This window comes from Trachurus trachurus, assembly GCF_905171665.1.
Source record: "Trachurus trachurus genome assembly, chromosome: 16".
In the NCBI taxonomy this organism is placed as follows: Eukaryota; Metazoa; Chordata; class Actinopteri; order Carangiformes; family Carangidae; genus Trachurus; species Trachurus trachurus.
Genome location: NC_139902.1, coordinates 8,013,876 through 8,029,883, shown reverse-complemented (window position 1 = coordinate 8,029,883; position 16,008 = coordinate 8,013,876). Strand labels below are relative to the sequence as shown.

General features: G+C 40.7%; 2 protein-coding genes across 3 annotated transcripts; one reads left to right on the top strand and one right to left on the bottom strand.

Moving 5' to 3' along the window:
- Positions 1 to 1,670: 1,670 nt before the first annotated feature.
- psmc4 (proteasome 26S subunit, ATPase 4) lies at positions 1,671 to 8,148 on the bottom strand. Of its 2 annotated transcripts, none has more exons than XM_083990510.1 (11): positions 8,071 to 8,148; positions 7,361 to 7,459; positions 6,479 to 6,665; positions 5,003 to 5,149; positions 4,616 to 4,725; positions 4,305 to 4,398; positions 3,991 to 4,158; positions 3,766 to 3,842; positions 2,940 to 3,108; positions 2,251 to 2,306; positions 1,671 to 2,106 (listed from the first exon to the last, which is right to left on the bottom strand). In XM_083990510.1, the coding sequence occupies exons 1-11, from the start codon at positions 8,101 to 8,103 to the stop codon at positions 1,993 to 1,995; spliced, it is 1,254 nt and encodes a 417-aa protein (XP_083846636.1). In that variant the 5' UTR covers positions 8,104 to 8,148; the 3' UTR covers positions 1,671 to 1,992. The 2 variants fall into 2 exon arrangements, with proteins under 2 accessions (XP_083846636.1, XP_083846637.1); XM_083990511.1 differs by having other exon boundaries at positions 7,972 to 8,098.
- Positions 8,149 to 9,779: 1,631 nt separating this feature from the next.
- Positions 9,780 to 15,589, top strand: LOC310999201 (uncharacterized protein; the record flags this gene model as incomplete). Its single annotated transcript, XM_083989525.1, has 6 exons — positions 9,780 to 9,913; positions 11,236 to 11,598; positions 12,230 to 12,493; positions 13,608 to 13,670; positions 13,902 to 13,984; positions 15,578 to 15,589. The coding sequence occupies exons 1-6, from the start codon at positions 9,820 to 9,822 to the stop codon at positions 15,587 to 15,589; spliced, it is 879 nt and encodes a 292-aa protein (XP_083845651.1). The 5' UTR covers positions 9,780 to 9,819.
- Positions 15,590 to 16,008: the final 419 nt, after the last annotated feature.

Below are 16,008 nucleotides of genomic sequence, written 5' to 3'. Positions count from 1 at the left end.
TAAATCAAGTCACATTCAGGAGGCTCCACACGTTTCACAGAACCTTAGACTGTGGTGGTATTTTATGGGGATGTAACACCAGGCAGATTTTAAATTAATTATCTTTCTATATGATCCATATACTTAAATGAAGGGAAATCTGGTCATCTGGCCTCACTCTGTCCACATAAATTCATAATGTTCAAAGAGATGACAATTTGTGTGTATCTGTTTTACTAACAGTGCAGCTTGAAAGCTATAATGAATGATCTTCCCCCCACTTGTGGCCTGAAGGGAGAGCTGCAACCTCCAGCTGCACTGCTTCGACTCATGGGTAGACTTGAAACAGGAAACGCAGCGGGCCGCTGAGAAGCATGGAAGACCATATTTATGCACCAACCAAGATGCTCGGCCCACAGCGGGCATCTATTTGACTCGACTTCAAGATCTCCAAGATCCAAACACGAGCAGGAGCATGACTACAAAACAGTATATTTATCTGATGTACGGCTTCTGCTAAATACAGATATGAATGAGAATGTGTCTGATGTTGTAATGCAATACCAGCACAGATAGCTGTTTTGTGTGTGGGAAGGAGATAAGGTTCTTATAAAAAAAATACTTTTGTTTAATATTCACACCAACTTTGTCTAAATAATCAATTCTAAGCTTAAGGGGAAACATTTCCCATCTCCATTGCCAAGTGACTGAGCAAGTGCTTGAGCAACATCTCTCAAAATAGACGACACCATTACTGAACAGAGAAAAAAAGAGTGTGGACAAAGATCAGGCAATGAGGAACAACAGCAGAGAGAATTCCTTACTTAGTAACATGTCACAATCATTAAGTTTTAGTTGACGATTAATTGCCATACAAATAATTTCTATTAGCGATTTAATTGTCTTTCCTTGATCATTTTATGCCACTAGATAGTATAAGCCTGGATATAGTTTAATAATATACATACACCTTTGAAGAAGAGCCATTTATTGGCTTGGATACTAAATCCATTATGCTAATGTCAATAGATGTTCATTGAAATGCGGTCGTTGAATATTAGATATGAAGCGCCTCGAGATAAACAGTTTATGGTGCGACACTCGTGTCATTAAACCATAGCAGGAGCAGGCGGCACATGATGATGTCATTAAAAGAGGACCAGTTTAACCTCAAACAGTGGAAAATGACAAGGAAATAGTGATTGAAATATGACATTTTTGTGAGTTTCATCCAGCTGTATGGACACAATTTCAACGATTATGCAAAATAATTGTGGTCAGCTCAAATAATTGCAATGAGGCAATTATGTAATAACTGTGACAGACCTAGTTACCGGTACTAATGATTTCCTTTTCCTGCTACTCTGTTTTTTCTTATATTTTTCTTAATTATTTGGTCCAATTTTCTACAAAACTATCCATTATGATTTCAAAATGACTAAGAAATTATCTGAAGTTGTTTTTTTTTTTGTCTGACCAACAATTCAAAACAGAAAAATCTGCCAATATTCACACTGATGTATGTGTATAAATAACTAAATGACTGTTAAAAATAGCTGTCCTCTCAAGAAAAAATGTATCAATTAAGACATATCACAGCAAGTTATTCAATTATAGAGCATCTTATATTAAAAACCAACTGCCCAAGGCAGAAAAACAATGAACAAGTTTTTCCTTTTTTTATGGAAAACTTTAATGGGTAATGTCTTGGTAAGTGAGTACATATAGATACAAATGTTCTATCCTAGCTACAGTCATGGCCAGATGTTTGAAGGAACCAGAAGAGTGCCAGTACAAACACTCCACCACGTGGTAGTGCGTCTTCTCAAGGCCGGAGACACAGAGCTTATGTGATGTTAGGCCTTGTGCTGCAGTAAATTTAGACCAAAAATCAATGCAGGTCAGGGACTGCAAATCCACAAAAGACCGACTGTAGATACAGACACGCAGACGTAAATCAATAACAAACTTGTGTGTGTCTGAGCACCTTTTTTTTCTTAATGTATTTTGTGTCTACTTGTAGAACTCGTGCTCCTGCTCGTCTTTCTTGATGACGGTCTTGTAAGCTTTTTCGAAGTCTTTGGCCAGGACGATATACCTATTCTCACGCACTGCCAACATGCCAGCCTGAAACAGCAGAGGAAGAATACAATTTTAGAAAAAGCAACAAACTGATATGTATAATAGTATAAAATTTTCCCATTGGTTTTGACTTGCCACTCTAACTGAATAAACAGAAAAATGAAACAGTTAATTAAAGCTTTAACTCACCTCCTGGCAGATGGAGTTTATGTCAGCCCCGGAGATCTTGTCTGGTCTGGCAACATCTGTGCATCAATTAAGGACTGAACAACAGAGCAATGCCAAATAGAAGCAAACAAGAGTATCAAAACTGTATGTAGACACACAGGAATGAACACACTAACCTTCCACACTTGTTAACATCTATCTGTTGAATGTCCAATTTTCATTTAGTCTTTTTGATTCCCAGGTTGTTTTTTGTCAGATTGAGGGCAACATGAACAGGACAACTACACTGTTGTCAGGAGTAACGCAAGTCTAGTGGTATCAGCACATAGCTGCTTAGAGCTCCTTTAAGAGAAGCATCTCACACTCAAACATCTGTGTTAAATGTGATACCAATGCAAACAAGTATGTGACTACAAGCCAAACATCACAGGTTGAAGGACAACAGCAAAGAGCGAGGACTAATTTTACACCAAAACAGGATCCGTAGGGCACGGCACACATACAAACATAGACAGTGAAACCAGGGTCATAAAAAGAAGAGGAAGAATTTGTATAAATGGGCAAAACTGCAAAATAATTGATAGTTTCTGATCATCTCCAAGACAGTGCCTGGGCAGAATGAAAGGAAGCGTTATATTGTCTCTCTGCTGTACACACGCACCCACCCACAAACACCACTTAAACACGCTGTTACTGAACAAAAAGGATACAGTCCTCCAGGTCCACCTCCTCAGAGAGGTTCATTTTACTGGTGATGGTGGAGAAAATGAGACGTTTCTGCCTGCGGTCGGGCAGGGGGAACTCAATCTTTCTGTCCAGACGACCAGGACGTAGCAGAGCGGGGTCCAGTGTGTCTGCTCTGTTCGTGGCCATGATCACCTAAGGAGGGGGGGGGGGGGGGGGGGGGGGGGGGGTACAGGGGGTCGGATGTGAAAAGAGATCGTGTGAGCATAATAGTAAATTGTAAACATGTCATGACAAGTGGTGTATTTGGTCCTATATAATATGTTTGCGTCTAGTTTAGTGAAGTGAAGGGGGCGGTGGTTTGGCCAATCCTGATACACTGATCACTCACCAGCTGTTTTAATTTTTTTTTTCTAAATCCCCAAACTTGACCTCCCCATGTCACCATTCCATCAATGTTTTGTAAGCAGAAACTTAATGTGTCTTTACAAAACTGCAAATAAGAACAGCCCAAACTGAACTGCACCTGCCATTATACTGTTTACTGTTTGGTAATGCACAAACAGCCATCCTCTTCATACGCTCAAAGCTTTGTACAAGTCTGAGCAATACTGCATGTGAAAATAGCTCATGGGCAAAATGTCCATTTAGGGTTTTCAACCATGACAATAAAACCTTTGGGGCACAGTGACAATGGAATAGTGAATGGATGGTAGGTGGGACTGGGGTTTGTTTGCTGGGATGGTTCACATGGTGCTTTATCAACTGGCGCCACGAGTCAGCACAAACCAAGATGCTGCAGTCACAGGGGAAGAACTCAGAGGTTCCAGGGGAATGGTAGACTTGACTTACCTTGACATTGACGTTCTGGTCAAAGCCGTCCATTTGATTGAGCAGCTCAAGTAAGATTCTCTGCACCTCCCTGTCAGCTGCAGAAGAAAACCACAAGGCAAGACTGTGAATTTGAATTTTTTCCAGAATGTTTTTGCATTCATGACAGCGTAGTGGTAAAACAAAAGAACAGGTAGAAGGTATGATAAACTGGGCTTGGTTGCGACAGGACAAACAGATGCGTACCTCCAGTTTGTGCATCAAAACGCTTGGTGGCGATAGCATCAATCTCATCAATGAAGATGATGGCGGGTGCATTTTCCTTTGCCAGCCTGAAGACGTCACGCACCATACGAGGGCCCTCACCCAAATACTTCTGAACAAACTCAGAGCCCACCACACGGATGAATGCAGCTGGAGATGAAAGGAGAGACAAAGACACATTTTTCTTCTCACAGTTCATAATCCTGTCCTCCTGTAATCCTGTCAGGCTCTAATACAGCACATTTTCTATATATCACTTGAAGAAGTAGTTTGTGTTGTTTCAAGTGAGCACTTACCTGTAGTGTGGTGTGCCACAGCCTTGGCCAACATGGTCTTACCACATCCTGGAGGTCCGTACATAAGGACTCCCCTGGGTGGGTCAATACCAATCTGAGATGGTAAGTAGACAAAAGGTCACCGACAGATCAGTCCTCTTTAACTTCAGCTGCCTGTCACCAGTTACACAAATCACTTGTGCCTGGCCAAATAAAAACTTCCTGATCTAGCACAGTTGTCTACATTCTGATTATTACACACATCCATGATGTTTTCCCTCACTCTGCATTAGATCATGCTAAAATGTGATGCTGCTTTTTGATTATCTGACCTGTTTGTAGAGCTCAAAGTGGGTGAGTGGCAGCTCCACTGCCTCTCTGACTTCCTGTTTCTGGATGTCCATGCCACCAATGTCAGCATACATCACATCTGGTTTTTGGTCTGGGAGAAGAACCACAGGAAGAAAGATATTACACATGGAATGCTATTGAATACAAGTAAAATTATTAAAGACACGTTTCTGTTCAGAAAATGGATTCTTGTGCATTTAATGGATAAAATAAAATGGGCCACAGATGCGGAAATTAATTAACTGATTTCCAGATGCGATAACAGTCACACTGATTTCCTGTGTTGAGCTTCATGGCACTTAAACGTGTTTACAGAGCCTGCAACCTGAAATCCCCCAGGAGAGAGAGAGGTGCACTGAGTGTTTTACCTGACGTCAGCATCATGATGCTGCTGTCAGCTTCAGGAGGGAGCACATCAACCAGGGCATTGCTGTGCTTGTGCAAGGCCACTGAGGCGTTGGGTTTCAGCAGCTCTCTGTCGATGGTGCTCAGGATGCGCACGTAGTAGTTGGATCCTGAAGGGAGAAACAACGGTGAGTAAAAGTGGAGAACACAGGAAACGACCTCATCACGGATTTGTACCTCACACTGAATAATTAAAATTTGACAGCACACAGTACATCTCTTCCTGGTCCTCTGAAAGGCAAAACATAATAACCTATTCAATTTTACAGCTTGTATGCATCATCTGCTGTTTCATTAATTTTTAATCCTCATCCAGGGATTTCCCTTTCCTGGACGAAAATGAGGTGGCGGTGGTACCTGGTCCCCAGTAATAATGCCAGTAATTCTATTCAAAAAGTGAAACTAATATATTATATAGATCAATTAAACACTAAATAACATTTCATGTCTTCATTTATTAACTTTCTTTTGTTTGTAATGACTATGGCTGACATTTAATGAAGACCTAAAATTCAGTACCTCACAAAAATGGAATATTACAAAAAAAGACACAATACGGTGGTAATTTTAGCCTACTATATGCTCTCAATACTTGGTTGGGGCTATGTGATTTGAACTAACCTACTGGAAATGGACTTTGGTTTATTGAGATGCACCTGTAAAACTCAAGGATGTGGGACATTGAAAAATCCCGGGACGCTACGAGTGGGAGGCAAATAACCAATCATCTAACAGCTGTGTAGTTTGGTCGCAGCACCGGCGTCTCCAGGTGTTTTTATTGACAACGGGAGAGGAGATTATAAACTAAAAAGGAAACGTTAGCTCGTCTGTATGGTAACGGTAACCGGTGACTGTTACTGTGCGTCTGCCACGACTCTGAGCCGCCGGCGTTAATGACGCAGCGGCCGCTCACCATCACTGAAACACTCGATGGAATCTCCGATTAAATACACTGGTAGTCTCTATGCAGGAAAAACACTGTCAACTTTAACTATTTATTTACTTATCTTCACAGTCTATGTTTTTGTGCTTTAAATGCAAACTATTTTGCATTCCCTTTCCCTCCTGGAAACATAATGCTGTTGAGAATATATAATAGGTCCCTAGTAACCAAAATAGTCCCTTAATAGTAACACTGATGTTAAGTTATGAGTTAGTTATGCAAAAATAATCAAAATACACATGAAACATGTTCTATTTCAATGCTTATGTATAAGTATTAGAGGGTATTTCTTTAGATGCTGTAAAGCCAAAGGTGGCTACGTTTTGTTAAGTGCTCACTCTTTGCGAGTACAGCTACCACATACAAAAAATAGACCCATATTCCATATTAACATTACTTGAAATCAAATATGGCAACAAATAAGTCATTTCAGTCAGTGAAGTTTTTTTTTTTTTTTTGGGGAGGGGGGGGGGGGGGGGGTTCCCTTCAGTGGTACCTGTAGTGGAGCCAACAATGGCTGTATTCTGGTCAACAGCTTCCAGGAACTGGCCAATAACGAGTGGGATGCTCTGTATCCTCTTCACCTCCTCCTGAGCATGGAGGAACTCTTTCTTCAGGTTCTTCTGCTCATCTTTAATGTACTCCTCCTGCACCTCCAGGAACTCCAGCTCCTGCTGAAGCTTCTGCAAACACAAAACAAAAAGAGAGCAAGAAGTGAGTGTGAGAGGAGTCTGCTGAAGATAAATGTACTATAAATCTGCTTCTTGGGAGTCATACACCAAAGATGGTGGCTTGTGTCTAGACATGAAGAGTTGACAGAAATCTAAAATAACAACTACCTCAGGACAAATGAACGTACTGGTGTGTTGTTAAAAAAAACTCTAAATAAATAATCTCTCAACTGTCTAACAATACGGCTTTCATTTTCATATACGATTGATAGGCGGTTCAGCTGATATGAAGGTACACAGGAAAAGTTGCTGCCTGGAACTTAAGATGGTAGTACCTTCATGGTCTGTGTGAAATTCATTATCATCACATTAAATGTGCTACTATTCCCATAGTTTTGTCGTTATAATCAGGCTACATCAACATTGTCTTTTACCTAAAAATATAACTTAATCACTGGGAAATCAGCATGAGATGAGATGCTCAAAATCTGACTACTGTAATTTCTAAGACGATTTGTTTTTTCATGCAAAGCATATTTCAAATTTCTATTTCGTATTTGTCTATTGTGAAATTCACAGCAAGTGGTATACATTTGAGCAGGCCACTTCCCTCTGTTCCCCATGAAGAAGATGTAAAACATATTTGAAGCCTTTGGTTTTGTCACACTGAAAAAAAAATTCCTAAAATATCTAAGCAAGTGTCAAACCTTGTATCTGCTGTAAAGGTCCTCAAGATCCTCTGGCTCTGGTGCCAGGAAGGACAGACCAGTCTGAGGTCTTGAAGTCAGGATTGCTGGCATCTCCTCCTGTGACGGTGACAACACAAAAACAAGCAACATGAGCAACCTATGGATGGGTTGGCGACAAACATCTGCGAGGACGTTGTGTTTATACACCATTATCACCCAGCAGCAGAGGGCAGCTAAGAATAAAGGTTTACAGAGACACACTGACAAATAACAACTATTCACTCGACCATTACCAGGCACTAGTTTAGCTAGCTAGCTTTGGTTTAGCTAGCTTGCTAATTGTAACGTTAACGATTCGAGAAAACTAATCCCGGTGCTGATTAAAGCTGTTTACGGCGCTTCGGGTGGGACATTAAAACGTGATCCAAACTACTGACACCACCCTTTGAAGCACACGTTTCATAAAACCCGTTTAGACCCATTACCTGTGCTGTAGAACCACCGTGCTAATGCTAGCAGCTAACTCGCATGACATAGCAAATGCACCGAGAACAGAGAATGAATTGGCAGGTTTGCGTTTCACCGTAATTAACAAGCCAGCGGATGAAAAAGGACCAGGACAGACTCACGTGGAAACCAACGCTCGATAACATCACATTTACAAACGCCTTGCACAAAAAACTGTCAGTTTAAACTGCAAAACAGAAAACAATCTCATTGGTTCATACCGGGCTCTTTTCTACGGCTACGATATCCTCCATGTTGGAAATTACCAACCGACTGACGTTTTCACGTAATACGTTGCCGAAAGGTTGTATGGGTAATGTAGTTCGCTGCAGAGGACTGTTATTTTGTAACACTAGATAAAATCATGGGTCTATATAACATGGATGTATGAAACATCCATGTTATAGACCATGGGTGTATTGATGTATCCATGGTCTATTACATCCATGGCTAAAATACACTAAAACAACGTTTTTTTAGGACAAGGACAACTGACAGAGAATTGGAGCAGGGACCCCTACTATATTAGATAGGCTATAGTAGCCTAAATAAAACTTTGGTCCAGTATAGGCCTATAAACACCTTATTGTGTATTCAATACTAAACTATTCAAATAATACACAGGTTCATATAGGCCTATTCATGTTTTTTTTCCTGAACGTCGTGTACAAGATAGGGTATGTCCCTCTGCTATTTTTAAACAGAGCTTGTTCAGGTACCAATGCCAGTATCAATATGTCTGTCAACTGCATGATAACCATGCAGACAAGCTATTCAAATTGACATTTTTATTTGAAACATATAAAACATTGTCTAATCAACCAAAAATTGCCCTGCAAACCCTGTAGCACCTCCACAGATCCCCTGTTGAAGACAGGGGAAGCAGTTTTTAGTGAAGCTGCTACAAGTAAGGAGGAAACCACATTAAACATAGACTTCAATCTATTAGGCTATAGAAATTAACCACATCCTGTTTACATCATCATTGTTAGCTGTTTATGAATGTTATAAATATGGAAGGAGTGCTATAATGTTTTGTTGTTGCTGCTGTTGTTGTTGTTGTTTGTTTGTTTGTTTGTTCTTTTCTTTTTATATAAAAAATTTAAAAGCTATAACAAAGTACATGCCTAACAAGTCAAGCGTGGTTTTCATGAGCATTGTATGTGTGGCGTGCAGGAAACCCATCCTGGGGGGGGGGGGGGGGGGGGGGGGGGCAGACGGGGCTTCACACCTCTGCAAAGCCCATGAGAGACGAGCAGAGGCTGTCACAGTCACAGTCAAAGCAATTTCCATTCAGCAAAAACTTAAAAATTGATTGTTGCAATTGGACTGCACTATTTGGTGTGGGAGGACACATGGAAAAAGTACCACTGTGTGTGTCAAGTCCATTGCCCATTACATCTGCATCTGAGCAGATGGTGGTTAGAGGGTGTCAGGATAATTTAGTCATCTATCTATCTTGCAGTTGAAGTGACACACCAGGATTGTTGACTCATAACTACCCTGCTTTTGGAAGTTTTATCCTTTCACTTCATTTTCAGCAGCAGATGAAGCACCTATACCCATTTACAGTAACTGGGACATGATTTTGGGATTGTTTTGCAACTAGCCTACTTTTTTCTTTTCTCTCTGCACTAAAAACTTCAACAGTTAAGAACCACTTCCTGCTCTGCACTTTCACTTGACTTTGATTTTTCAGGATAAATAGGCTCTAATATATCTGCCATGTTTTATACCCAAAATAAAATCTTCAGTTCTTTTTTTGTTGTTTTTGCTGTCGTTGCACCATTAAAACAATGATAATATGGGAGGAAGCATTTGAATGTTTCAGATTTGTTTACATCTGAAAGACTGAGGGAGCGGCATCTGCCTGTTTACAAGGAAGTAGTGTGGCACGTGCGTTTCCTACTACATATGTCCCCACTCAGGCAGGAACGCTTGTCTTTTTAATGCATATTTAGTCAAGAGACATGTTCAAGATCATTTTCTCTGAGCTGCATCACATTTTCATTTTGATGAAATGGGACTGGACGACATGGATGTTGCTCTACTTCATGGTCTCAGGTAAAATTGAAACAGTTTTATAATTTGTATGTGTGTTTTGGGGAAGGGATGCTGAACTCTTGCTGGAATGTAGTCCTACATTATGTGACTCAATCTTAAGTGTTTGGAAAACTCTAAATAGCCTACATTTTTGTTGGCAGTTCATTTATTTGTGAGATCCACTTTTCTAGTATACAATATTTGCTGTTGTGTTTCTTTCAGATCACGTCTTAAGAAGTTTTTTATTTTCTGTGAAATTGACACATGTCCTTGGTGTATTTTAAAAGTCTACCAGTTAGATGAGTTGTCCTCATGCAGATGCTGTGCACTTGAGCAAAGCATCCTCACCTATAGATTTACCTATCTTTACTGTTGTTTTTTTATTCATTTGTATTATTTTAAATCAAATCACATTTCAAACCCTCATGTCATCATGTCTTTCTTCTTGACAGTACCAGTGTGTAGGGGACTCAAGAAGTTCTTGTTCAGACTTAGTAATTAAAATTTACTGGACATGACTCATGAAAATGTTAGGGAGTTAGTGTGGTTCTGTTATGTTTTTTTTGTTTTTTTTCTGTGGCATTTGTGTTTTGGTTTGTTTTTAAGCATCTTTTCACCCTGGTTTGGTTTTCATTGTCTTTTGTCTGTCATTAGAAACTGAATTCAATCAGTTTACATTATTCAAATATAAAAATTGAAATCAAAATGCTGATTTAAAGTGTGGAAGCGCGCCAGTGTGTGGAGACAGACAGGAAACAAGGGTGAAAGAGGAGTTTGACATCAAAGGTCTCCGGCCTGATTTGGTACAAACCTTAACCACTAAGCTATGTGGACAACCCAGTGTGTGTGTGTGTGTGTGTGTGTGTGTGTGTGTGTGTGTGTGTGTGTGTGTGTGTGTGTGTGTGTGTGTGTGTGTGTGTGTGTGTTAATCATATAATGGCACATTTTAAGTATAATTTCTGTGGCCTCAAAATGTTTGGTTTCCTTTACAGCAGGTTGATTGCCCTATGGCATAGCTACAGTACCCTTACCAAAGTGCAACTGTGAGATGTTCAGACAAACAAGAACATGTTTCTGAGTAAATTTCTTTACGTCTTTCTTTAACGTGGGTGGCTCTGCAGCTGAGTTGGTCAAAAGTCCCCACCACAAACTTAAATGGAACTCAAATGAAACCCTGAGGCCGACTGGCGGAGCCTGTTTTGACAGATTTTTGATTGGACCCATCATAAACGTAATTTATGTATAAAGTATTCTGCAGTTTCAGTTATTTTCCATCACCCCATGGTAAAACAAACACTCACCAGGTGTACTCCTGTGTTGTTATTTTCACATGTCTTTTTCAGGTACTTTCTCCCTGGTCTCAGTTCATCAGCCACCTGTCCTTGCCACACCTCTGGGCAAAAACGCCACCATGCAGTGTCAGCTCCAGGTTTCCCCTGATGAGACGTTGCAGTCTGTGCCGGTTCTGTACTGGACCCACTTCACAGAAGACAAAGAAAATCCAAGACTGACTCCCAACCCCTCTTCAACATATGAGGGACGTGTAGATACTCTGGCCAAAAACCCAAACTCTACAAACAAGTCGATACTTCTCAGAAATGTCCAGTGGGCCGATAGTGGGAAGTACGAGTGCAAACTCTCCCTCAGGACAAAGAAGAACAACAGTTTTAGGGAGAAGGGGAATGGAACTTTACTGGTTGTTTATGGTAAATACAACCTTTTTCTTTCTTTTTTTTAATTATGTTGTTTCCTTATTATAAGGAGGGAGAGAGAGACAGTAAAGTAATTTTGCCTCAAAACCCTTTTGGCCTCTATACCCCAAATGGTGATGACAGTCTGTGTCCCTAGCTATCTCAGGTCTCTGTGGACTTTTATGTGTTCTAACTAAGAGCTGGTTGACCATGGTCCAAGTCTAATAATCGTGTTTATTATTAAAGGGAATTGGGATTATATATATGCGGTTTTAAATATGAAGTGAGAATTTAGATTTTGGATCGTTTACGTTTACACTTTAAGTCAGCAGGCTATTGTTGACTTGCACGAGAAACAGGAAGGAAGGAAAACAATAGAGAGGTAGGCTACATTTCTGCTTCTTGTGTTTGGTCTTTCAGATGTAGGACGTCACCCAGAACAGATCATTTCTTCTTTTTTTACCTCACAGTTGTAGCCAAAACAACTACAATGAAAATTCTTGTGAATCTGACACTGACAAACAACAACAAAAAAGAACAAATCAGTTTCCACCCACTGTTTAGTGCTGAGACCTTTAACACAAATGCTTGTGAGCGTGTTGTGCTTTTACGTGCTGTGTTTACACACCTGTGCATCTCATTTCAGACACAATGACCTTTAACCTCACGGGACACAACAACTCTCTGCTCCGGTGTGAGGTAAACGTGTCCTGGCAGCCTGGATTTGTTTTGTCCATACTTCACGATGGATGCAAATTGCCGGCGGGTAACTCCGGAGACGCCGAAGCAGCTCTGCCCTTCAGAACACTGTCTAAGAACATTTCTCTGACGGGCGGAGGAGAATATGAGTGTCAGCTTCACTTGGATAAAGAGCTGATAGCAAACCGCAGCCTCCTCTACTCTCTGCCTGGTAATTATCTCCAACATCAGCTAAGATCTTGTCTTCAAATGTGTGAAGTATGTGATGTGTGACCTATATTACTGTAACAGGTCATGGTGACTACTATTGCACACATTTTAGGCCACACTTTCCAAGATATAGTGGATGTGAAGGATCAATTCACTGCAACCTAAGAAAACACACCCAAAGACACAAACGCGCCACAAATTCAAAAAACAACTTCAGTGATTTGACAAGAGGAGCTGCAAAAAGTCACCTGCAAACACACAAACACACACTAAAATAGCATTCAACAGAAGTGTTTTTGCAAACACAAAAAAGTGATGGACCTGGCGAAAGACTAATGCTAAGCTAATGGTGCAATGAAGCAAGTGACACTGACATAAACATGAACAAACAAGCTGATCTTATACTTTCAACTAACAGGTAGACAGTTTCATGACCTTCAAGTCAAGAAGCATGAAACAAAAGTGTGCCCAACGGTTCATCACTTCTTTCTTCTTTTCTTTTTTTTTTACATTTCCGTTGAAAGTGTTTTTCATGCGCTGTTGATGGAGCTGTTTTCTGAATTTGTTGTGCATTCATGTCTTTGCATGTGTTTTCATAAACTACAGTGAATCGAGCTCTCTGGCCCACTGCACCAAGAGCTACTCAACACATGAACCAATAAATATTTTACACAAATCCTCAAGCTGAACATCTGCTGCTGTAGAAACATGTTTATTTGCTGAGACACATTCACACACACACACACACACACACACACACATAGAGAAAACGAGGGAAATGATGCATGCAGCCGTGATCAGAGGTCCAATCCTCTAATTGATAAACAATCAATTGATCTCCTTAAAGGATACACTGGACCTTCCTTTACTAAACAAATTGAGAAAATGCCATCCCACAATTCCTTATTGAACCAACATTTAGTTCATGCTGATGGACACATACAACAGGCTGCCTCATAAAATCTTCTTTCGGATGAAGTTTTACTGTAACGATAAACCTGATTTTAAAGCTGCACTAAGCAGCCAGTTCAAAATGCTTGAATGCCCTTTAGTGTTGCAATACTGTATAAGTTATGTGTTTAAGAGTGGTTTGACTTAAACATTTTTCCCCTCAGCGGCTGGAGAAGGTGGAGATGGTAGACACAATGATTCGACAACATGTCCAACAGTCGTCTCTGGTGAGTCTGTGAGTCAGCAAACGCTCAGCTCCTGCTGCTTCTGCTGTCAGGGGAAAATGTTTCCATATTTTGCTCGTAAAGCATCGACAAGACTTTTGTAGTGGTATTTGCCACACAAATGGTTTGTAGTGTCATTGCTGTTGGTGAACTTGGATTTACAGGAGAAAGGATCCAGTAAAGCCACCAGTGCATCAGTGTGTGATTTAATGGAACTGGTTTTGTGTTTCCCAGGTTCGGGTGTGGTGGTGTTCCCTGAGCCGTGGCTCCTTTATGTTGCTCTCCTTCTGGTTCCCATCACCATCCTGCTGGGCCTGGTAACCGTCCTGCTGCTGTGCAGGTGCTGAGTTGATCAATATCTGGCTATGGAGGTGTTTCTCCATCTTCTAGATCAAAACATCATAAACAGAGACAATCAGTTTATGTTAAAAGACACGACTGCTGCAGCAGGTTCTGCCCTGACAGATACTGTATTTACATCCTGATTCCTTAAAGCTCTATGACATCATTTTGGTCTCATAATCCCTCAGAATCTTAAACCCAGTAAATAGTTTCATGCTGCACTCTGTCTGTCACCAAGTTGAAGTCTCACTGCATGGTCCTGTGCTTTTTGGCATTTGCCAAAGTTTTTGACTTTTCGGTACATCATACTGCAACAGTCATGGCTTTTCATTAACCTTCAGGAGGAATAGCATTATCTATTTGATCCCTGCTCACAAAACAGTTTGTAAATGGTTGAATGGTTTTAGAGCAGTGAGATGCTTGTAATTCAAATGTGCGCCCAACATTAAATTCTTTCTGTTCCATCATGACCGAATCCCATCTTTAACTTGTTAAAGTTGGAAATGTCACCAGTCCACAGCATGGAGGTTTTATTGGTAGTTTGAAAAAAATGTAGGTTTTAAATAATGACAGACAGTCCAACAGTGTCTTCCCTTAAAGTGGTCCCCAGGAAAATAATGAATGTGCATTACAACAAACTGGTTTGCCTGTAATGACAGTAATACTGCAGAATATCAAAGTGTTTATTTGCTCACCTTGGGCTTCATAAGGAGTGACTGTAGGCTACAGCTGCTTGTTAATGCAGAGGCGGGTTAGCAGCTTCAGTTACTGTAATGTTCACAGCAAACAACATGGAAAAAAACGGAGGTCTCAGATGACTAACTGCTGCTGGAAACTGCATATTTTAGCACACACAGAGAGGTGTTGCAACAGGGGCGACCCAGGCAAGTGTCAGGGCCCAAAACTGATAGGGGGCCCCAGAGACGGATGACATTGGTCCATATTACAGTAATGACAACAACTTGATGTTGCCAATCGCTGTGCAAACAGAATGTTTTGCAAATATATATACAAAATTAATCTATGGTTTTGGATTATCAGATGATTATTATCATGGGTGGGGTGCCCCCAACGTGTCTCTTGCCTGTGGCTTCCAGAGTGTCTAGAAACGCCTCTGCACACACACACACACAGAATGAGCCAAAAAAATGAGAGGCTGAGAGAAGCCACGACATTATGACAAACCACTTTACAACCGCAATGAGCAGAAATGATGATGAATGTTGAGGCTGCTGTGAATAGGCTACCAGCTCAAATCTGCAAAAAAGTCATCTGAAACTGGTTTCATCAATGGGATAGATCTGAATTCAGTGGAAACTTCAGATCTGAGCTTCCATATATATGGCTTAATGCATGAATAAAGTCTGTCATAATTATTTCTCATTCAGTCATACTCAGTGTTTTTTGGTTATCTCTGTTGATTCTGGTCTGTGTTTTGGTTTTCATTTGCCAGAGAGGGATTTTAACTTCAAATATCAATGGAAAAACAGAAGTAAAACCCCATCCACAGGTACCTGCTTCGAAAGAAATGTGCTCATATACGTCTACTTCTGTTTCTTTTTCCTCAGCATCAGTGTTAGAGAATAATTTCACCTCCCTATAGATAGTTTGTGTAGTTAATAGTCAACCCCTCTGTGTCATAGTGACTTTCCGTTAGATTACTGCTGGGGTCAGTTATCTGCCCTGTTTTCTCTCTGAGGAACATGCCAAGGCCATGGTCCCTCTTTGGCGTCCTCAGTCTCACTCTCTGGCTGGTTACAGACACAGCTGTAGAGTTAGATGATAACACCCTCCGTCACTGGATGACACTGCTGTGAATCCTTATCTTCATGTTTATGCACTATAGCCAATTGGATGTTAACACATCTCCCCTTTAAGAATCTGAGCTTTGCTGTTTGACCCTTAGAATTGAGGTGGACTCACACACTTATGTTGTGATGACGAAACATCTGTTCTCCTCGATCGAGCCTAAATAAACTCCTTCAGCATAAGACATACA

Coding starts and splice junctions, on each gene's coding strand:
- psmc4 (XM_083990510.1), bottom strand. CDS start 8,103: ATGGAGGATATCGTAGCCGTAGAAAAGAGCCCG. Junction 4,399..4,615: donor ACTTTGAGCTCTACAAACAG/GTCAGATAATCA, acceptor TTACCATCTCAG/ATTGGTATTGACCCACCCAG. Junction 2,107..2,250: donor TAAACTCCATCTGCCAGGAG/GTGAGTTAAAGC, acceptor CTGCTGTTTCAG/GCTGGCATGTTGGCAGTGCG.